The 22,422-nt window shown below is 37.4% G+C and overlaps 2 protein-coding genes across 2 annotated transcripts in view; one reads left to right on the top strand and one right to left on the bottom strand.

Annotated features, from left to right (window-relative positions):
* wdfy4 (WDFY family member 4) overlaps nt 1-22,422 on the top strand; it is a 64,361-nt gene that overhangs the window by 31,478 nt on the left and 10,461 nt on the right. Inside the window, exons 38-53 of the mRNA XM_055169577.2 lie at nt 241-362; nt 1,252-1,443; nt 1,623-1,735; nt 5,763-5,840; nt 5,944-6,135; nt 6,218-6,302; nt 6,586-6,758; nt 10,111-10,259; nt 10,491-10,611; nt 12,370-12,455; nt 12,543-12,602; nt 14,966-14,998; nt 19,445-19,487; nt 21,423-21,542; nt 21,620-21,737; nt 21,908-22,017. Coding sequence (XP_055025552.2) covers nt 241-362; nt 1,252-1,443; nt 1,623-1,735; nt 5,763-5,840; nt 5,944-6,135; nt 6,218-6,302; nt 6,586-6,758; nt 10,111-10,259; nt 10,491-10,611; nt 12,370-12,455; nt 12,543-12,602; nt 14,966-14,998; nt 19,445-19,487; nt 21,423-21,542; nt 21,620-21,737; nt 21,908-22,017 — 1,795 coding nt within the window. The remainder of the gene's footprint in view (nt 1-240; nt 363-1,251; nt 1,444-1,622; nt 1,736-5,762; nt 5,841-5,943; nt 6,136-6,217; nt 6,303-6,585; nt 6,759-10,110; nt 10,260-10,490; nt 10,612-12,369; nt 12,456-12,542; nt 12,603-14,965; nt 14,999-19,444; nt 19,488-21,422; nt 21,543-21,619; nt 21,738-21,907; nt 22,018-22,422) is intronic.
* lrrc18a (leucine rich repeat containing 18a) lies at nt 14,822-19,359 on the bottom strand. Its single transcript, XM_055169580.2, has 2 exons — nt 18,528-19,359; nt 14,822-15,787 (listed from the first exon to the last, which is right to left on the bottom strand). The coding sequence occupies exon 2, from the start codon at nt 15,781-15,783 to the stop codon at nt 14,983-14,985; it is 801 nt and encodes a 266-aa protein (XP_055025555.1). The 5' UTR covers nt 15,784-15,787; nt 18,528-19,359; the 3' UTR covers nt 14,822-14,982.

Raw genomic sequence — 22,422 nt, 5'->3', positions numbered from 1 at the left:
TAAACCAATAGTTGGTCCCAAGCTTATTATATGATTTATTTTATTTGTTTATGTTTATTACTAGAAAATGACACTATGTTAGAGTTTAGGCTATTTAGAATGTAAAATAAAACGGCTCATATAATTTTTCCTTAGATGACACTCAAGATTTCCTAAAGGTCACACGCCATTCATTACTCATTATTTGCTAAGAAAAACTCATTGTTTCCACGTGATCAATGCTTTGTCATTGTCTTTCAGCTTTCTTGATGGTTTTGGATGTGAAGTCCAGAAGAAACCCTCCAGAAAAATCTGGAGACACCTTTTTCCATACAGGAACAGCCGGGCGATGTCACAGTCCAACATGATCAATTCAGCAGAGGGTCAGTGTTTTCTTCTATTTAGTTAACTGGACACTCCACTTTTTTGAAAATATGCTTATTTTCCAGCTCCCCTAGAATTAAACATTTGATTCTTACCGTTTTGGAATCCATTCAGCTGATCTCTGGGTCTGGCGCTAGCACTTTTAGCATAGCTTAGCACAATCCATTGAATCTGATTAGATCATTAGCATTGCGCTTAAAAAAAAGAGTTTAGATATGTTTCCTGTTTAAAACTTGACTCTTCTGTAGTTACATCGTGTACTAAGACCATCGAAAAATTTAAAGTTGCGATTTTCTAGGCAGATATGGCTAGGAACTATACTCTCATTCTGGCGTAATAATCAAGGACTTTGCTGATGTAACATGCCTGCAGCAGGCGCAATGATATTACGCAGCAGCCGAAAATAGTCCCCTTAGTAACTTTCAATAGCAGGGGACTATTTTCGGGGCAGTGTGTAATATCACTACGCCTCCTGCAGCCATGTTACAGCAGCAAAGTCCTTGATTATTACGCCAGAATGAGAGTATAGTTCCTAGACATATCTGCCTAGAAAATCGCAACTTTTAATTTTCTGTCGGTCTTAGTACACGACGTAACTACAGAAGAGTCAAGTTTTGAACAGGAAAAATATTGCAACTCTCTGGTTATTTTTAAGTGCGATGCTAATGGTCTAATCGGATTCAATGGATTATGCTAAGCTATGCTAAAAGTGCTAGCACCAGACCCAGAGATCAGCTGAATGGATTCCAAAACAGTAAAAATCAAATGTTTAACTCTAGGGGAGCTGGAAAATTAGCATATTTTCAAAAAAAGTGCAGAGTCCTTTTAAAATCAATTAGACACGGGTACAATCGAAAGTAAACTTGAATGTGCTTTTGATTTTTGTAGTGGAATCCGAGCTGATGATGCTTGTGGAAAGCACATGGAGTAAAGTCATGCAGGAGAGGAGACAGACACTAGAGGAGGCCTACAAGATCGACCTGTCTGCTAAGACTGTTGGGAAAGATGGCCTGCTTTCAATGGGAGATGTGAGCCCTCTGTGGGAGGAGACGGCGATGAAAGCTTGGCAGCTTTTTATAGGTTAGTCGATGCTAATATAATTACCACCTTTCCAAATACTTGCAGATAGTATTTTATGATCACCTTTCTTTGTTTATGAATTAAATAATAATATATATTATTATTTATATTAATTTGACTATTTCTGATAATATAATTATAAGATGCTGCTATAATTAAATGTTGTGTTTTCTGTTTAGACTCCCAGAGTAAAAAGGTAAATAATGGTCACCAGAAGAGGGCAGGACTTCTCAGCAGTGCACTGCAATCCGTTCAGAGGAGGTTCGAGAAGGATCCGGTCGGCAGTGTTGAGGTAGGGACCCCAACTTAATTTTTTGAGCATGTTTTACTGTTGTATTTCAGTACCTTCACGATATGCATGGCCAAATCTACCTCACTGTTGCACCCCAGTCCTCCAGCCAAACTGCTTTCTATCAGTGATGCAGTGGCCAGGAGAAGAGAGCATCGTTTAGCAAATTCCTTCACAGGTGCCCTCGCACCATCCCAATGTCATCACAACCGGAAGCCGCCACCACCTACCCGGTGGCACCGTCTCAATCCTTTCTCTAAATCAATTTGGATTATTACAGCTGAGTACACCTCAGTGGGCAATGTAATTGATATTTGTTAATTTTTTCCATGGGAACACTCACTAGAACATCGCGTTTGCTGTTGAAGGTTAAAGACGCTGTTATTGTTGTTTTCCCCCCGAAACGCGGGCCACATCATTAGTTCCCGCCGCAAAAGACGTCGCCATCTGGAAAAGGATGCACAGAGATATTACTCAGGCACGAGGGCATGAAATTACTGTTTCTTTGCAACTGCTGCCATCGCCGTCACCGCTTCAGAAACGGGGCGGTGATTATAAGCAGCCCTGATCTGATGAAAACATTCATTTTGTGTTACTCCATGTAAGAGCACTTTTTGACAGCCTATCAGATGTCTTGATAAATTGTCCTCCGTAGAAACAAACATGCAGCTTTGAATTTGGTGTTAGTTTCGGAAAGTCTTCCTAAATGTCCGAATAATGTATGTACTGTATATATCATAAGGTACGAACATGCAAGTCTATATGAGTTTTATAACCAGGTCTTCATTTCTTAACCACTTAACCATATAGCACAGCGCAGGGAAAACTTTCCTCTGGATTCATTTCATATATGCTACGGACTAATTATATCTTCATAATAGAAAGATAATTAACATAGCTAATGATCAAGTTAAGTTTATTACACATTCGCCAACAGCCTAGAATGAAGCTGACATTATGTTATGTTATCATCAAAGGTAGTCCTTTTCTGCGGAAAGTAATTAAAATGGAAATCAGTGTGATGTTAATTGCAGAGGGGATGCTGTTTAATGTTGCGCTTGTGCGGGGCCAATAAGTTTGCTGTTTGCTGGTAAATAGCATAATTAATGCTATATATTACTTATGATTCTCTAAATAAAGGAATGCGATTAGGCGATGATTCAGTGTTTATCTGTCAAGACAGGGCCATAATTACTTATTTGAACTTCTTTGTAGCGATTCTTAATCCTGCCATCCATTTGGCACACACACAGATGCACAGTTTTTTAGTTTTATAACTTAGTTTTTATCACTTGAGTTGTTTTTACCCCCTAAATGGAACTTTTTTTAATTTTTGTAACTTGGCTGTGAGATACTGCAGTCAGCATTACATTTGTTGGTGACGAAAGCAGATTTAGCACAGAGAAATTAAAAAGCTATTTCATAGTATTTCCAATAAAATTATTAAAATGTAATTAAAATCCTTCTGCCCTTTTTGTTTGGAGAGGATTAAGTTTGTATTTAGTGACACTAATCAAAAAGTCTTAGTGGTAATACTTTACAATAAGGTTGTATTTGTTAACATTAATAAATGCATTAACTAACACAAACTACAGTAATAATGACCAGTGTTGTTTATCAGCATTTATTAATCTTTGTTAGTGTTAGTTAATGCCATTACAGTTGTTTATGTTAGTTTATTGTGCATTAACTGATGTTAACAGTTAAACATTTGAATTAAAAAAAGTATTAGTAAATACTGAAATTAATATGAAGTTAGATTAATAAATGGGATGCACCAATATATCGGCCTATAATTTGTATCGGCAGATATAAGCATTTTTTCTCACTATCAGACAACAATATCAACCGATTGTTTCAAAACAGCCGATGATCACCGCAGATTATATTCTGGCAATCAAAAGGGGCAGAAAAGCAAATATGCTCTGCACTTCTAGGATTTTATGACAAAACTATCGAAATCAGTAGATGTCATTATAAGAAAGTCAATATCGGTATCTGCAAAGAAATGTTGTGTCCCTGCATCCCTATTAATAAATGCTATAGATGTGTTGTTCCTTGTTAGTTCATGTTAGCTAATGCATTTATTAAAGGATTAGTCCATTTTCTTAAAGAAAAAAAAAACAGATAATTTACTCACCACCATGTCATCCAAAATGTTGTCTTTCTTTGTTCAGTCGAGAAAAAATTATGTTTTTTGAGGAAAACATTTCAGGATTTTTCTCATTTTAATGGACTTTAATGGACCCCAACACGTCACAGTTTTAATGCATTTTAAAATTGCAGTTTCAAAGGACTCTAAACGATTCCAAACGAGGCAAAAGGGTCTTATCTAGTGAAACGACAAGAAAAATAAATAAAATGCACTTTTAAACCACAACTTCTCGTCTATCTCCGGTCCTGTGATGCGCCAGCGTGACCTCACGCAATACGTCATCACGTCAAGAGGTCACGGATGAAGTATGTGAAACTACGCCCCAGTGTTGTTTACAAGTGTGGATAAAGAGGACCGTTTTGACGTTGTTGTATGTCGAATGATACTAATTAATGTCTTTGTGTCAGTTTATTGTTTAAAATGGTCCGCAAATGTGCGTTTCATATATGTAACATGTGACCTTTCCACGGCATTACGCAATTACGTGAGGTCGCGCTGGAGCGTCACAGGAACGAAAATAAACGAGAAGTTGTTGTTTAAAAGTGCATATTTTCTATTTTTCTTGTCAAAAATGACAATCGTTTAGCTAGATAAGACCATATGCCTCGTTTGGGATCATTTAGAGTCATTTGAAACTATTTTATAATGCATTAAAACTGTTACAAGTTGGGGTCCATTAAAGTCCATTAAAATTAGAAAAATCCTGGAATGTTTTCCTTAAAAAAAAAATGCTTCTCGACTGAACAAAGAAAGACATCGGCATTTTGGATGACATGGTGGTGAGAAAATTATCTGGATTTTTTTAAGAAAATGGACTAATCCTTTAATGTTAACAAATACAACCTTATTGTAAAGTGTTAAAGGATAACACCACCGTTTTTCAATATTTTACTATGTTCTTACCTTAACTTGGATGAATTAATACATACCTATTTTTATTCAATGCGTACACTTAATCTTTGTACAGCGCGTCATGAATGTGTTAGCATTTAGCTTAGCCCCATTCATTCCTTAGGATCCAAACAGGGATGAATTTAGAAGCCACCAAACACTTCCATGTTTTACATATTTAAAGACCATTGCACGAGTAGTTACACGCATAAGTGATAAGTGCACGCATTGATAAAATATAGGTATGTATTAATTTGTTTAAGTTGAGGTAAGAACATAGTAAAATATTAAAAAACAGTGGTGTTCTCCTTTAACGAAAACACTAATAATGTAATTCATATTATAATAATAATAATACGTTTTAACCCCCTCAAGCCAGTATTTAAGATATTTACAATATATGTTAAATTCCACATATCATTAGGTAAAATTAGCACAGTAAAATTTTTAGTAAACATTTCCATGTGAACTAACTTTCTCCCAGTCTTGGGTTATGAATTTGATCCTTAACAGTGTTGGATTCAGTAGTCTTCCGGTTCACCTCTAGTCTCTGAACTGCAGTGTGTGTGGCTGTTTGGCTGGGTTAGAGAGGACACCACAGCGATGATTGCTTTAATGAGCCTTTAAGTAAATCTAGATATGAGCAGGTCGGTGGTGAAGTACACAGGCTTCCTGAAGCGCTAATGCCTATCAGTACAATAAATCAGCAGGACACAGAGCATGGCGCAGGGCCAGCAGTCACCTCACACTGCGCTTATATTATACTTTAAGTTAATTAGAGCACGCAGAGGACTATTGGAGACAGCTTTATTGTATGGTTAAATAGCCACTAGCTTGTTTTTCCCGCATGAATGCAATTTGCAAAATCTTATTGTAACTGTGTGCAAACCTAATAGCTACAGATGATCGTTTACATACATATAACTGTCCGGTTGTAACGCACCTTTATGTGTCTGGGCGGTGTGTGTTTTGTTTCCATCAAAGGGGTTTGTCATTGACATGGAGACGCATTGGCAGACTTGTGAAACCATATTTGATGGCATGTTAAAAAGCCACGCTCAGGTCTGTTATTATTATTATTATTATTATTATATACTTTCTGTATAATGGCTGTTCCCCTGTAATCCATCAGATACAGTTTGCATTGTGCTGTGTTTTTGTGTAGATGATTCACAGTGAGAATGATAGTATAGCCGGACAGTGGCTAAGAATAGAGGAAGATCTGCTCAGGGAGAGGGGCCTGTTTGGCCCCGGGCCCGGTGTCTTTCTCAAACGAGGCTGGGTACAGAATACAGCAGAGGGACGCAATCGCACACGTTCCCGAATTCGCCGTAAAGAACTACGCCGTTCCAAAAAGGTAATCTGTTGTTGAGCATAGGTTAAAGTATATCCGGTAAATATTTTGGGCTGTTAAATTCATTTTTGGTTATTTTGTTTAGATGCCATCATTCACTTCAAGCCTCATTCAGAAGAATATCACAGAAGAAAAAAAAGCAGTTGTGGAAATAATTGAGGCTGATTCAGGTATCTATGGCATCTCTGTTGGCAGGAGGCCTTTAAACCATTACACATTGTAATAAGCCAGATTGTAATTTGGGTTACCTACAAAAAATACCAACACACATGCTCTACCTCCCAGGCTACTTCTCCGACATCCAAATTGCATTTTTTCATAAATTTGTCTGGTTATTGTAGATTACTTTAGTGCAAATGGCCACACTGTGTACAAACAATTGTTTTTATCATAGCTTTGTATTGTGCAGCTGTGTCATTCCATTTGATTTTTAATGTCTTTATTTTATCTTAGAGCCCAGGATCCTGTGCGAGGCGGGCCGGGAGGTTGAAGAGGAGCCCGGGTTAGACTGTGAGCGTTTGACTTTCTTCCCCGTGCTGAACGACGCCTCTCTTCAAAGTGAGGATTTCTCCGATCAGTGCACAGACACACAGCTCATACTGCAGGAGCTGGTGCCCGGCGAAGAGGTGCAAGTGACCACTATATACATTTATACACCACAGTACTTATACAATACACATCATGTTGCATTTTCAGGCTTTATTGCAGATAGCATGCGTTTAGCCTGACAGGGCTCGTCACATTAACAGGGTTTTCAGTGTCTGACAGAAGTATTAATAAGGAACAGTAGGGGGTGATGTCTGCTGTCTTGTATTCATTCAGTAGGTGGTGTGTCCTGCTGTGCTGTGTGTCAGCCGAATTGCCCTCTTCGTACTTATTAATATAGAACTGCACACGCTTACCACGGCCTACGTCTGCATTCTTATTTCCAGAGACAACATGATGGCTGTAATTTACAGGCACCATATCTTCGGTGGCTTAGCTTTTTATTATTGCTCAGGACATTTCACAGACGAAGTATTACTGTACTGTATGTAGATGCGATATTATTACTGTTGGGGGGAGACGTTTCCTAGCGCTTGGCACACATGCTCCCATTTCTGCTCGGTATTTCAATTTAGGAAAGTGGCAGTCATGACTTAAATAATAAAATACACAAAATAAATTCTAATGCTGGGAAAAACACATTTTCCCTCTTTATAATCCATGAGGTTAAGTCATGTATACATGATGTGATAAGACAGGGGTTATCAGGGGTCTAGAGCAGTGGTTCTTAAAATTTTTCGGCGTGCGGCCCCTCTTGTGTACGGTGCATTCCTTCGCGCCCCCCCCTCAAAGAAAATGTATCACAATTTTTTTTTTTAAACTAAACATTTTAATTAAACAAAGTAGTGCTGTTGGTTAGTAGCCTTATTTTTTTTAGGTTTAATTACACAGAATTCATGATAAATTCATGTATTTTATAAAATGTCATAAAACTGGGGCGCTCCGGCATCATCTCGCGGCCCCCCTGGGGGCCCTGGATTGAGAATCACTGTTAGAGGGTCCCCAGAAAATGTAAGAGATTTTTTTTTATAAACTTTATTTAAAATTTAGGAGTTTATCTCTCATTTATCTCTTTTTGCTATATACATTTCAGTATTATTTACACTTGCTTTGTGTCTTTCTAGTGTGTTATTACTGTAGAGTCCTCTTTGTCTCACTCACTGGAATTTTTTAAGGCTGTATTTGTTGTAAAGCTGCAATGACGCTATGTGCTGCACTACAAATAAATTTGAATTTAAAAAGTTCCTCTTCAGATTTATACATCCAGCATTACACTAAGTGTAGCCAATTGTATTTGTTATACATAAAAATATATAAATTGATATGTATTTTAGGTAGGGGTTCCTTCACAGAAGATTTATCATATTTGGGGGTCCCTGGCATCATCAATTCTTATTTTACAGGTTTTGGAAAAAACGTAATTTTATTCTTGATAATTAAATCGGACTCTTGCCGTGAACATAGCCATAGAAGCTGGCAATACATAAAAAAAAGAGGGTAAAAAATGTTAAAATAGATAAGGAAATTATGCACATCCAAATTGTCTTCAACAGGTGCAGGATAAAAAATATATCAACGTATACAGATAAACAAGGGAAGTTTGCACACTGTTAAATCTATACTCTTTATTTATGAAAAATATTTGAATTGAATAAATCTTTTAGAAATAAAGGGAATAGATTAACAAAGTGCATTTTTCTTTATAAAAGGCTATAACAAAAAAATTATATGATTAAATAAATGCGTATAATTACCAATGTAATAATATGTAACTTATTGTCTGCGGTTCCTTTGATTTTACACATTGTTTTGTGTTATGCTGTTTACCACATTATATGTCATTTTGTGTTCAAATAAATAAAAGGGACAACACAAGATGTGTTAAAAAACAACACAAAATCTGTTGTTCCAATAATAACACAGAGATGTGTCTAGTTAGGAACAACACATTAAATGTAAATTCTGTCATCATTTACTCATCCTCATGTTGTTCTAAACCTGTATGAATTTCTTTTTTCTGATGAACACAAAATAAGATATTTTGAGAAATGATGTTAAACACACAGCAGATAGTGACCATTGACTTCCATAGTAGAAAAAAAATATTTTGGAAGTATTGTGATAAATGACGAAGAAAATATTTTGATAAATGTTTGTAAGCACACAATTGACGGTACCCATTAAATTCCATCATATTTTTTTTATTCCTACTATGGAAGTCACTATCTGCTGTGTGTTTATCATCATTTCTCAAAATATCTTCTTTTGTGTTCATCAGAAATAAAAAAATGCTTACAGGTTTAGAACAACATGAGGATGAGTAAATGATGACAGAATTTTCATTTTTAAGTGAACTATCCCTTTAACTAGACACAAAATTTGTTGTTTTACCACAACCGTTTTAAGAGTGTAAAAATCCATAGTCGGTTTGACTATAAATTAAAGATTAAAAATGGTAATGTCTGAAGTGGCTTAAATAAATTTGTTAAATGTTAAACTTTTTATGATTTGTACCTGCAAATCCCTAGACAGCTTTCAGTTTCAAACACAGCCAAATCCTTAAATTGAAATGGTGGAGAAGAGAATAGAGTAGATACCCATGTTTATAATGTGAACTTCCACCTAAAACTCATGAGAACATTCTCCAGTAGTAAATATGTACCTGCTGTAAATCTCCAAGACCAGACAGAATAAAAAGTGACTCGGGTCAGGGCTGATTCTGTTTAAAGTTCTGCCTGAAACCAAATCCCCACCAGGTGGACCATATATTTAAACAAGGCCTTAATCAATTAGCGTGTTGCTATTGTGGCTGTGTCATTGATTAATTCTGGTAATAAACAGTGGGGCCTTCTCTCCGTGCTGGTGAGAGGACGCTTGCACGGAGAGGAGGCGCTGATTTGATTTGTATTAATTGTGGAGCGGCTGGCAGTGCGGCGGGACCCCATATGTTTCGTGGACGCGCATCCCCGGAGCCCAAAGCCACCGTGACTCAGGGCTGAGGCCAGGTGCAGCTGCTTGCTGTGAAATGAAGGGAGACAATACGATTAGCCACGCATAATCGAGAGGTTTCGCGCGGACTCCGCCCGCGGAGGATTTGGCTCCGTCTCACCATCACACCATCCATTCAGCGTCTTTCCTTTTTCTCCCTTTAATTTTTGTCTCTCCACCATGTTGTTTAGATAATGAAGTGGTAACAGTGATCAATCAAGACCAGGGTAGCGTTTCTTTGACATGTTGGCCCCAGGGCACAATTCGGGAGGCAGGCTGCAGTGACACTTCGTACAACTGTTGAAAACTTGGCTTAGTGTCGTGTTTGCTCATTCATTTAATTTGGCTGCATGTAAAGCAAATTACACATTTATTTTAAACCGTTCAGTGCAAAGTCGTGGACAATACTGTAACCCACATGACAGATTTGTTTCTGTTTCTCAGGTCAAAGCAAAGCACTGTGTGGTGATCGTCAGTGGTCATGTGGTGTCCGATGGCGTGCTGTTATTTGGTAAAGATAACCTCTACATATGTGAGGGCTTCACGTTGACCTCCACAGGAGATGTGTGCTGTAGAATCCATCATCAAACCAAGTAAAATATTTTTTTGTCTTTTAATAATCACTCAAAGTCTTATATATGCAGTATAGTTGTATACAGTACATATTGTATAAAAGAAAATGTTGCATTTTTGTCTAATTTAGTGCATATGTTTTCATTACAAATGACTCTGTATAATCAGTATATTAATGTCATAAATGTTTAAATTCTTTATATTTACAAAATATAAACATACAATTTGAGAATATATTCCTTTTTTTGTAGTGTGAGAGACACGTATATCTGTAGCATGATGAATAAAGAAAAAAACTCATTGAGTCCGAGCTGCAAATGCTGGTCATATGATGACATCAAAGAGGCAAATTTCATGCGCTACCTGCTTGAGGTGAGAATCGTAGAGCTCACAGTAACTTGACATAGTAATCCTGCTTGAATATATTTTTTATGTAAGGGATAATATATAGCCAGCTGTTTGTTAGTGCAGAAATGAGCCCCGACAGTGTGATCAGGACCCGACACGAATCGGAGGGTCCTGTATCACACTGAAGGGGCTCATTCGTAATAATAACTGGCTGGCTGTACATTATCCCGCCCAATACACGGCTATTTAAGTAAGGCAAGGACCAATTAATATTGATTTGGAATGTTTATATTCGATTTAAGATAAGACAAGACTTTCAAATGTCATGATTACACTATACTTATAAATTATTAAACCAAATAATGTCATATATTTTATTAAAAGCATATTTATATTTAACTTTTGTGTAAGATTAACCTGTAGGGGAGAGCGGGGCACAACGGAACCCTTTTTGGTTTTGGCTCAATCATTCAAAAATATTTGAGTTTGATTAATTATATTTTTACACAAGCAACACACAGATCTCTGCTACAAATGAACAATTGAAGTTTGTTTCTATTACTTACCATTCTTGGACAATTACACCAAACGTGACAGAAGTGCAAATGTTACAACTTCACCCCATAGGTGGGGTTAATTGTAACAGGCAGGGGGTTAGTTGTAACACTTGCTAAAAATTAAGTTTGCAAGCAAATATTTCAGTATTAATTGTCTATACTTAAAGTGGATATTGCTTATATATCTGTCTTTAATAGACGGGTATTCATACTGTATTCATTCATCCAGCCCTTTACTTAAAATAGTTCAATTATAAATGTTTACAAATGTCTATGTGAGAAAAAGCAGCACAATTATGACAAAAAAATGTTTGTATGTGACCCAGTCTGTAAAAACCATACAGTTTCAAAATCAAATTCTGAGATAATGAGCATCAAAGTCTGATTTAGCCATTCATTTCATTATGATTTCAATCTTTGACGTGACCTTATTCAATCAATATTAAAGATATGAACAAAAATAAATTTGACACACGATTTTTGATAAGACAGGCGCAGCCAGCAATCATTCGGGTGTAGCCTATTTAAGACAACGGCAAGAATTACGCTAACGTTAACGGTTTTCATATCGTAAGTGCTGAGGGGTTAGTTGTAACACAGTGTACAATTAACCCCCGCTGGGTCAAAATATTTTCAAGCCCACCAAAAAAGTTGCTAAGAGCTGCAGACATATTTAAAAACGGTGCTATGTTTTAGTCAACAAGACACTGATTAATTAGACATTGCATTGGATTTGGTATCTTACACACCCAACTTAGAAACCGAAAAAAACATTTTATGAAAAAATGTACTTTAATGCCACCAAAACACTCGTTCATCAATAACTCTAAAAATTATACATTTCCAAAAATTTGCGGGAGATCATCTTTTGACGCTCAACCTTGTGCAACAATGTAAACAGTGTGGTTACAACTAACCCCGCGTTAGTTTTTGCCCCGCGCACCCCTACTTGTCAATATTGTTTGCAGCATCCAGGTTACCATGTGTTATTAGTTCAGACCGGTTGTTATCTGGGAATTATACACCTGCAAATGTTGCGACTGGCCAATCAGAATCAAGCATTCCAACAAGCCTTATAATAAGGCTAAATGAAATCCTGTTGCTTTTATGATATTTATTTTGTGCTCATACCTGTAATGAACAAAAGTCTTTATATGCAGTGCATTTATATATAATTTTTTTGTTTATCTAATTGTATTTTTTATTTGATTTAATAATACTTTAGGACAACGCTCTGGAGATATTCTTGAAGAACGGATCTTCAGTGTTTCTCGTATTCTTCAACAATGACCACGTCAATGCCTATAAGAGGTAAACCGAGAGAGTACCTGAGCTGAGTGTAATTCAGACCAAATTGATTTCTCTTGTTTTTTCTTCTCTCTTTGTCCGTCTTTCCAGGCTGTGCTCTGTGGTCTCCTCATTAAAGGGAAAAGGACCAGAGACTGTATTTAATGTGAGGTGAGTGTCAAAGCAGTCGAGAACAAATTACCATCATCTACCGTACCAGTGCTCACAGACAGCTGCCGCTTCACTCTCCGATACTTTTATATGGAAACGGACCGAGTTCTGTGGTTTTAAAGTTTCCAGAAAAGCCATTCTCATCTATATGTGGTTATATATTGACAGGAAGACTCTCAATCCCCTGAGCAATATATAGCCATTACACTGAAAATACAACTACTGCATCTTCAGCACTTTCTATCAATTAAAACGACCTCGGTAACTTTTCCTCCAAGTCATAAGCACCTGGTGCACCTCATGATTTTATTGGTGTTAATTGTCTGCAAGGGTGCAGTAAGCACTCTTCCTTTTCGTTATTTGATTTTGTTTCGGTTCAAATTGCCGTTCTTTCTTTACTCACTATTTCAATTCCAACTCAATTTAGCTTCATCACGTTCTTCATATGAGAGTTGCCTTGTGTGTTTTTGGTTTAACACTTGATATAATCTTACCCACATTAGCTTTAAAACCAAAATTTTATATCCGTTATTATTGCACGGCTTGTTGGAATGCTTGATTCTGATTGGCCATTTGCAGGTTTGTTATTCCCAGACAACCCGTGGTAACCCAGAAGCTGCAAATCATTTTGGCAGGAACAGCTTAAAGGGACATTCCACTTTTTTAAAAAATATGCTCATTTTCCAGCTCCCCAAAGTCAAACATTTGATTTTTACCATTTTGGAATCCATTCAGCTGATCTCCGGGTCTGGCGCTACCACTTTTAGCATAGCTTAGCACAATCCACCGAATCCGACCAGACCACCAGCATCACACCCAAAAACAACCAAAGAGTTGTGACACTTTTCCTATTTAAAACTTGACTCTTCTGTAGTTATTTCGTTAACCAAAAACGACAAAAAATTTAAAGTTGCGATTTTCTAGGCAGATATGCTAGTAACTACACTCACATTCTGGCGCAATAGCCAAGGACTTTGCTGTTGTAACATGGCTGCAGCAGGTGTAGTGATATTACGCACTGCCCGTAAATTGTCCCCTGCCATTGAAAGTTACTAAGGGGACTATATTCGGCTGCTGCGTAATATTATTGCGCCTCCCGCAGCCATGCCACAGCAGCAAAGTCCCCGATCACCACGCCAGAACGAGAGCACAGCTCCCAACCATATCTGCCCAGAAAATCGCAACCTCTCACCCTCCGCTGGGCCTAGTACACGATGTAACCAAAGAAGAGTCAAGTTTTAAATAGTAAAAATATTGAAACTCTTTGGTTATTTTTAAGTGCGACGCTAATGGTCTAATCAGATTCAATGGATTGTGCTAAGCTATGCTAAAAGTGGCACCGCCAGACCCGGAGATCAGCTGAATGGATTCCAAAACTGTAAAAATCAAATGTTTAACTCTGAGGGAGCTGGAAAATGAGCAATTTTTTTTTAAAAGTGGAATTTCTTTTATAATAGTACACAAACTATATATATATATATAATGTCTTTTAATAACATATATGACATTATATTTACAAATTATTAAACCAAATAGTGTGTTCTTGACATTTAAATGTGTTGCCTTATCAATATTTAATGTTCCTTGCCTTACTTATGAGGAAAATAGCCGTGTAATAAATGAGACAATGTACAGGCAGAAATAAGCCCCTTCAGTGTGATACAAAACCCTATGATTCGTGTCGGGTCCTGATCATCATAGATATGTATATAAAGGCTAGATGGCTCGTCCGCGCTGCTGGCCAATTGAGTGCAACGTCCGCATTTTGGCGGCCATCCCACGACAGGGCGCTCGCTCACTCGCAGCACCGAGCCCCAATGATGCAGGCACTTTTAAACGACCACAACCTGCCCAACCTTCCACAGATTTTCAAACGGTTTGGTTTGTTACAAACGTCAAAGATGTACTTATGACACTGCATACCTATACTAAAAATAAAAAATAAATTCATGAAACATGTTAAAGCATCCAGAATTATAGGCACGTTAATAACGTTTGTAAAAACCCAAACCGCTTGAAAATCGGCAGAAAACCGAGCAAGTTATGGTCATTCAAAAGCACCTGCACCATCAAACTCAATGCCACGAGCGAGCGACCGCCCTATCGCAAGATGGCCGCCAGGTGATGCCGTTAGGGACTCCGCCTTGAGCCATCTAGCCTTTATATACATATCCATGCCGATCACACTGTTAGGGCTTATTTCTGCGATAACAACCGGCCGCCCATATGTTGTCCCTTACTTAAATATTCTGCACAAATGGTTCATCTCACTTTGTCTAAGCCAAAGTTTTATTTAATAAAATACAGGTGGACATTCAAATATTAACAGTTGTACGTAAAAGACCATTTATTGGTATCTCCAGCAGGTCTGGCGTGTCCTTTATGAGATGTATGAGGTGAGAGTCTGTTGCCGCCACATATCTTGATTACCTCGAGCTACTGAGTTTGGCGTGATCAGCCCTGAAAAATGACTCTTCCTTTGTGATCTGTGATCGAACAGATTATTCTTTCTGAATCTTTGCCTTTCCTCCTTACACTTCTCTAGGCAAGGCTGGCAGAAATCTTCTTCTCTGACCAAATACAGATTTCCTGCCGTCTTTACGCAGTCGGGGGCTTTGCCGTCTACCAGCGTGTAAGCCACAGGGTTGCGATTTGTGTTGAGCTTTCTCAGGTTGGGGAGCACATGAAGGCATTCGGGTACCTCTGTGAGCAAGTTATCAAAAAGGCTCAGCTCCGTCAGGTTTGTTAGAGCAACCAAGGTGGGAGGGAGGGTGGTCAGACGGTTCATACCCAAGTTCAAAACCTGGAGGTTCTTCAGATTTCCTATTTCAGGTGATAGGCCAGTCGAGTCTAGTTTGTTGTTACAAAGGTTCAGGTGAACCAGAGATCCCAAGCGTCCAATGCTTTCAGGTAGCTGCTCAATATGGTTGCTGTGAAGGTCTAACCAATGCAAAGCGGTAAACTGGCTGATGAATTCTGGGATTGTTTTTAACTTGTTCCGGCTCAGATCAAGTTCCTGTAAGTTCCTTAGTTTTAGTAGACACTTGGGAAACACGGTAATGCCGACGTTGCTGAGATCAAGTCGTAGTTTGCCCTCTGGTGTTACTCTCAGGGCGTTTTTGGCCATTTTTAAAGTGATCTTCGTACCTTTGTCTCCACTTGCTCTCTTCCCCTTAGCCATGAAGCTGTACAGACACAGAATAATGGTTAAGCGTTTCTGAAGCATCAATTTGATTAAGTCTTTACCCGAATCGTGTAATTATTATCTCAGGACCTTGTAGCTGTAAACGTGTTTAACTTAATGACGAGACAGTTCAGTTGTTTGAATAGGGATGGAGGTATCGTGTATAGCCGGAGGGTCGGTGGAGGTGTGAAGAGAGGGGTCTAATGCTCACACCCTGACTCACTCACCCAGCTCACCCTAAAGGGATCTTTTAGGATAATGTTATTCTCTAATTAAGGCTAATACCAGATAACAGTGGGTACAGGAGACACCGAGCGCATATTGTGGCAAGGCAAATGAAAGCTGTTTGCGTTCCAGCTGATTGATCCAGGGTGGCGCTAGCAGTCTGTGTAGAGAGAGTCAAATCAGTACTTTGATAAATGACACTGGAAAGAGATTTAAACTCGCTCTGCTCATATCTCCCCATTAAAATGGAGGAGTGGCTGCATTGTAAGCCCTTTGGCGACTCATTAATCACATTGGTAGATGGGCTAATACGGTTCGTCCTGTTTCTATTAGACCTTTTGTTTTTGAATCCGTTGCATCCGAGAGGTGCAATTACACAGAGCTGACCATCGAGATGATCCATCTTCATGTTGTTTGTGATTCACTGATTCTGAAGCCCTCCAAACCCAGAGAAAATTGGGTGTTGTTGCTATTTTCGTGACATATGAAATATAATAGATGCCGCAGCTACACGATTTGATACCAGACATTATTTGTAACTGAAGAAATTGTTTATTATTGATGTGACTGCGTTTGCAAATCTTTCAGTCAGTGGTTTTAAAGTCTTTTAAGAGAAGTTGTTTTTAAAAGTGGGCTGTGGATACACTGTAAAAAATCTGTAGAAATTACAATTACTTGCAGCTGGTTGCCGGTAACTTACTGTAGATTTAAATTTATGTTATTTACTGGCAACATTTTGTTCAAAGTTAAATGCACATTAAACATTTACAAGTCTTTACAGAGTAAAACTAAAATAACAGCATAGAGCAAAGCATTCTGGGAAACAAAATCTAAAGCAAAAAACTGAAAAAGGTTGATGATAATTTCTGTTTCCCAGAATGCTTTGCATGAGGCTGTTATTGTTTAATTTTATTCTGTAAAGATAAAGACTTGTTAATATTTATTTAAGTTTGAACAAACTCTTGCCAGTAAATAACATACATTTAAATCTACGGTAAGTTACCGGCAACCAGCTGCAAGTAACACTGTAATTTCTACAAATTTTATTTACAGTGTAGCTTTATGTAACATACATAGTATTTTCTATAAAAATAAAAAAGTAGATAATATATTTCTAACTTTATTTCTTAATATAGTATGGTTTATAATTTTTAACAGAATTAAATAGGGGAATATTGTACACTTTAAAAAATGCTGGGTTATTTTCAACACAGCGTTGGGTAAAAAATGGATGAACCCAACCCATTGGGTATTATTTAAAGAGGACATTTCACAAGACTTTTTTAAGATGAAAAATAAATCTTTGTTGTCCCCAGAGTATTTATGTAAACTTTTAACTCTAATTATCCCAAAGATAATTTATTATAACATGTTAAAATTGCCACTTTGTAGATGTGCAGTTTTTGGGTGTGTCCTTTAAAATGCAAATAAGCTGATCTCTGCACTAAATGGCAGTGCTGTGGTTGGATAGTGCAGATTAAGGGGCAGTATTATCTCCTTTTGACATCACAAGGGGAGGGAAATTTCAATTATCTATTATTTCACATGCTTGCAGAAAATGGTTTACCAAAACTAAGTAACTGGGTTGATCTTTTTCACATTTTCTAGGTTGATAGAAGCACTGGGGACCCAATTACAGCACTCAGATTTTCATGATATGTCCCCTTTAACCTACTGTATGCTGGGTTGTAGGGCTGCACGATAAATCGCATGCGATATCACGCGCATCTCGTCAGCAATGCCGGCTCCCCGATTAGTATTAAATCGGCATCAGCTGCTTTCAGATAGCGCGGCATCAACTGCACAGAGCCGTAGTTCCCTGACAAGCTGGGCCATATCGTGTACATATCGCAGGCGATACGTCAGCGATAATTAATGCGAAATTGCCCCGATTGTCCGTGTACTACGGCTCTGTGCAGTTAATGCGGCTCCATCTGAAAGCAGCTGATGGCGATTTAACACTAGTCAAGGAACCGGCATTACTGACGAGATGCGCCTGACAAACACATGCGATTTATCGTGCAGCCCTACTGGGTTGTATCAATCTTGAATGCTGGGTTTTTTAACCCATTGTTGGGTCAAATATAAACACTTTCTAGGTTAATTTAACCCAATGGCTACGTAAATTATAGGGATGTAAAGTTTCTTACTAGCTCTTTTCTCTGGGTCTGTAAAGGTTCAAAACTCTTGTTTTTAAAGCATCCTCAATTCTACCAATGTCAAATGAAACCGTTTCTTCTCTTTTCAACGCCATGTCAATGATATAACAGTGATTACTTAAAAAGCACTACTAAATCAATAGCCACATTGTTGGTGTCTTTAAACACTAGATTGTTAATCTGTTACTGAACCAGATTTATTCCCTTACTTAAACAAGCGGCACAACTTCAAAATGGCTGAAGGTAAAAGGATAAGGCAAGAGCTTGTCAGTTAACTCCAACCGTCTTTTGTTACCAAAGATTTATTGCATCCCTATTTCCAGTGAAAGAATACGTAAAAAGTTTTTTTTTACTCACATTTTTTAAACGAGGTCCATTCAAGAGAACTTCTTGAGAATCGGTTTTGATCTGTATTCCGATGAGGCTTTGTCCTGTTTAACTGTAAATAAGCAACTGCTTACGCAGGGTGCCAAGTGTTTTATTGTCCTGTGACTGGAGTCTGTACAAAAGAAAGAGGAGAAAGAAATGTTGCAGTATTTGTGTTTCCGCCTCTCACATTACAGTTCAACAAAGTTCTTTAAAGTACTCCACATCAGACAGGATGTTAATAATTTCACTCCACCGTTGCAACAATTTTACTTTTAAACATACAGTATATTGAATATACAGTACAGTTTTAGATGTTGTCGAGTTTTACTAGTTTTATTTTGTAAAATAGTTTTATTTTGTAGTTTACTAGTTTTGTTTTGTGATCCTAATTATTCTTATGAATGTCATCTTACTGTGTGTTGTGGTCACATGCAGTAAGAGCCACATTTATAATCTGTGTGAACGGGCAAATAATCCTATCTTACATGTTAATAAATTACTGTAGAATCCAGCTTTATAGGTATTTTAAAACCAATAGATGGCACTATTTACTCCTTTGAGATAAAATAATCTGATCGAAAAAAAGCCTACCTTTATTTATATATAGTAGTGGGCATTCGTGGCCTAATGGTTAGAAAGTCAGGGTTGCAACCCAAGAGTTGCCGGTTTGGGTCTCACAGCATCTGTCCCCCATTTCAAGTATGGGTTACCATACACTGATCATTACGTCACTTTCACTATTTCAGGACTTTGCAACTACAGTACTTCAGATTTGGTTTAGATGACTCTGTGACAGATTCTGTGATTGTTAAAAAGTCAACAGTTTAGACAGCAGTACTGTACATGTCATATAGTAGCCTAAGGTATATTTTTCTTCAATTTTTTGTTTTGTTGTGTTTATACAGAAGAACATCCTCGGTTGAGAAGACTGTCCTCATTAAATGGCAGGTAATGGGTGTGCCTTCACTAAATTTAACCATTATGTACTTTTCTACTTTTACACTGATTTAATAATATACCACAGTGTTCACTTATTGCAAGTCTATAATGATTATAACAAGCTTGTCCCTGATTATAGCAAAATTAAATCAGAAAAATAAAATACTTTGCATTAAGCAAAAATATTTTTAAAGGAAAACACCACAGTTTTTAAATATTTTTTATGTTCTAACCTCAACTTAGACGAATGAATATATACCTATCTTTATTTAAAGTGTGCACTTAATCTATGTACAGCGCGTCGTGAATGTGTTAGCATTTAGCCTAGCCCCATTCATTCCTTAGGATCCAAACAGGGATGAATTTAGAAGGCACCAAACACTTCCATGTTTTCCCTGTTTAAAGACTGTTACATGAGTAGTTTCACGAGTAAGTATGGTGGCGATTTTTTTTTAAAGCTCCCGTTCTGTCTGTGATTTTGAAGCTTTGATTGTGTTTATAGTGGGCAATATCACATGTGTTCATGTTTCACGTGTAAAAAAATGCGGTATTTTTCACACAATTTACTTATCTGTATAGCGCTGTTTTCACTGTCCTCAAAACAGGCTGATGTCTTCCTTGTTATGTTAAGTCCCTCCTTCAGAAATACGTAACAAGTTCTGATTGTGTAGTTTGTATTTAGTGTGCTGTGATTCGATAGCAGCTTAGCTTAGCAGAGCCGTTTGAGCCAAAGCTGGTGACTGACGTATTCCTGTGGGCGGAGTTTAGTCAACGAACTGTTTTACTGACGTCATTAAAGCAGGAAATAGAGGGCTATAGGCCAAACCGGCCGTTCGTTGTAGGCTTTTAAAGAGGAATTCTATTGAAGAAAATATATCGCCTGGCAGTGAACTTTGAGCTTTATCATTTTACAGGTATTATTTATTCTATTATAGCAACATTACACACTAACTAGGGTTTAAAAAATGGTATCAGGAAGAACGTGACCTTTAAGGGGATAAAAAATGAGAACTATATTGTATGGCGAAAGAGCACTTAGTCGACCTCGGGAGTGCTGCAAACTAAGTGCTCTTCCACCAAACAATATAGACGGTTTCAGCATATAACAACATAAACACGCGGCTTTCGTGGTCATCACGTAACTTTCGGTAAACTCTGCGAAGAATAAATAACAACAAAGTAGGAACCCAAAACATTTGTTATTTTCGACAAGGTATTTGTTGAGTTACAGCAACTAGTCAGACCATTAAACAAACAGAAACCGGAAGTAAAGTTCGGACCAGGCGCTTATCGCGTCCCCGCACGTGCGCCCGATGAAACGGTCTATAGTTTTCATTTTTATCCGCTTAAAAAATTTCAATTGTTTTATTTTGTGCCACCATACTTACTCGAGTAACTACTCATGTAACAGTCTTTAAATAAGGAAAACATGGAAGTGTTTGGATGGCTTTTAAATTCATCCCTGTTTGGATCCTAAGGAATGAATGGGGTTAGGCTAAAGGCTAACACATTCACGATGCACTGTACAAAGATTACGTGCACGCATTGAAAAAAGATAGGTATGTATTAATTAATCTAAGTTGAGGTAAGAACATAGTAAAATATTGAAATACAGTGTTTTTCCCTTCAATATACTTTGTGAAAATCCAGCTAAAGTTATATTTGTGATTTACTGTTTTGTTTTTACATAAAATCCTTCTACACAATGTAAAGTACATTTTGTGAAATATATAACCTTGATATCTTTAATATTGGCTGAGTAAGGTCATTTGAAATGAAAGTGAATATGATTGAAATCAAACCTTAATGCTCCTCATATCATAATGAGATTGAGACTTTAGCCTGGATTTCACAGACAGGATCACATATACAGTATTTTTTAAATATTGTAATATTATTGTCTTAATATTGATATTTGTTATATCATAATTTTATTTTCCATAGAGGGGGGAAATCAGTAACTTTGAATACCTCATGCATCTGAACACTCTTGCTGGACGAACATACAACGATTTAATGCAGTATCCTGTTTTTCCTTGGATCATTGCTGATTATGAATCAGAGGTGACAAAATCACTTTCCCGCAGACTTTTTAATTGAGCAATTGCTGTAATATTTAATTGTTTTTAAATGTTCATTAGACTCTGGATCTGTTATCTCCTGCAACATTTCGTGACCTGTCTAAACCAATGGGAGCCCAAACAGAGAAAAGAAGAGAGAAATTCATTCAGAGATACCTCGAGGTAGAAAGTAATGAAGGTAAAGCATCACTCTAATCCTCACTATACATTATTGTTCCTGGACTGTACAGAACATATAAAAATGATGTCCAACATTGTAAATTTACATAGCATTTAATCCTGCTGGAGGTATGCATTGGAGATAAATGTGGTGTGGTTTTATTTGCTTTGTGAATGTTATGATTGCAGGTGATCTGTCTGCACAATGTCATTACTGCACACACTATTCCTCAGCTATCATAGTGGCCTCGTACCTGGTGAGGATGGAGCCTTTCTCACAAACCTTTCTCTGCCTGCAGGTAAACATCTCAGTCATGTGAGCAGGTTCAGATACAGCTGTTTACATGAAATAAAAATGTTAGATTGTCTCTTCTTTATCGAATGAAGCTCAAAACATGCAGCGACAGAACGTCTCCTATAAAATTAATTCATCCAAAAAGCTCACTTGATAAAATAAGCTTCGTAGTTTTTGGCCTTGTTTGGGTTTGTGTGTGCCGTTGTTTGCTTTACAAACCGAATTAGGGTACGATTTTAATATGTATGCAAATAAATTCTTTTGCGTCACTTGCATGCAAAACCACATTTCGTTTTTGAAGAAAATCTCATTTTTGCACGAGGAACCAATTGATTAAAATAAAACGCCATGCATATTTGATAGCTGGTATAATGTAATACAGAGATTTGGATAACACTTTGCAATGATA

The sequence above is a fragment of the Misgurnus anguillicaudatus genome, chromosome 11 (assembly GCF_027580225.2).
Source record: "Misgurnus anguillicaudatus chromosome 11, ASM2758022v2, whole genome shotgun sequence".
Taxonomy (NCBI): Eukaryota; Metazoa; Chordata; class Actinopteri; order Cypriniformes; family Cobitidae; genus Misgurnus; species Misgurnus anguillicaudatus.
The sequence above is the reverse complement of the archived record's forward strand: the minus strand, read 5'-3'. Positions and strand labels throughout refer to the sequence as shown.

Bases quoted from the DNA above. Each gene is read 5' to 3' on its own strand.
- lrrc18a (XM_055169580.2), bottom strand. From the start codon at position 15,783: ATGGCTAAGGGGAAGAGAGCAAGTGGAGACAAAGGTACGAAGATCACT.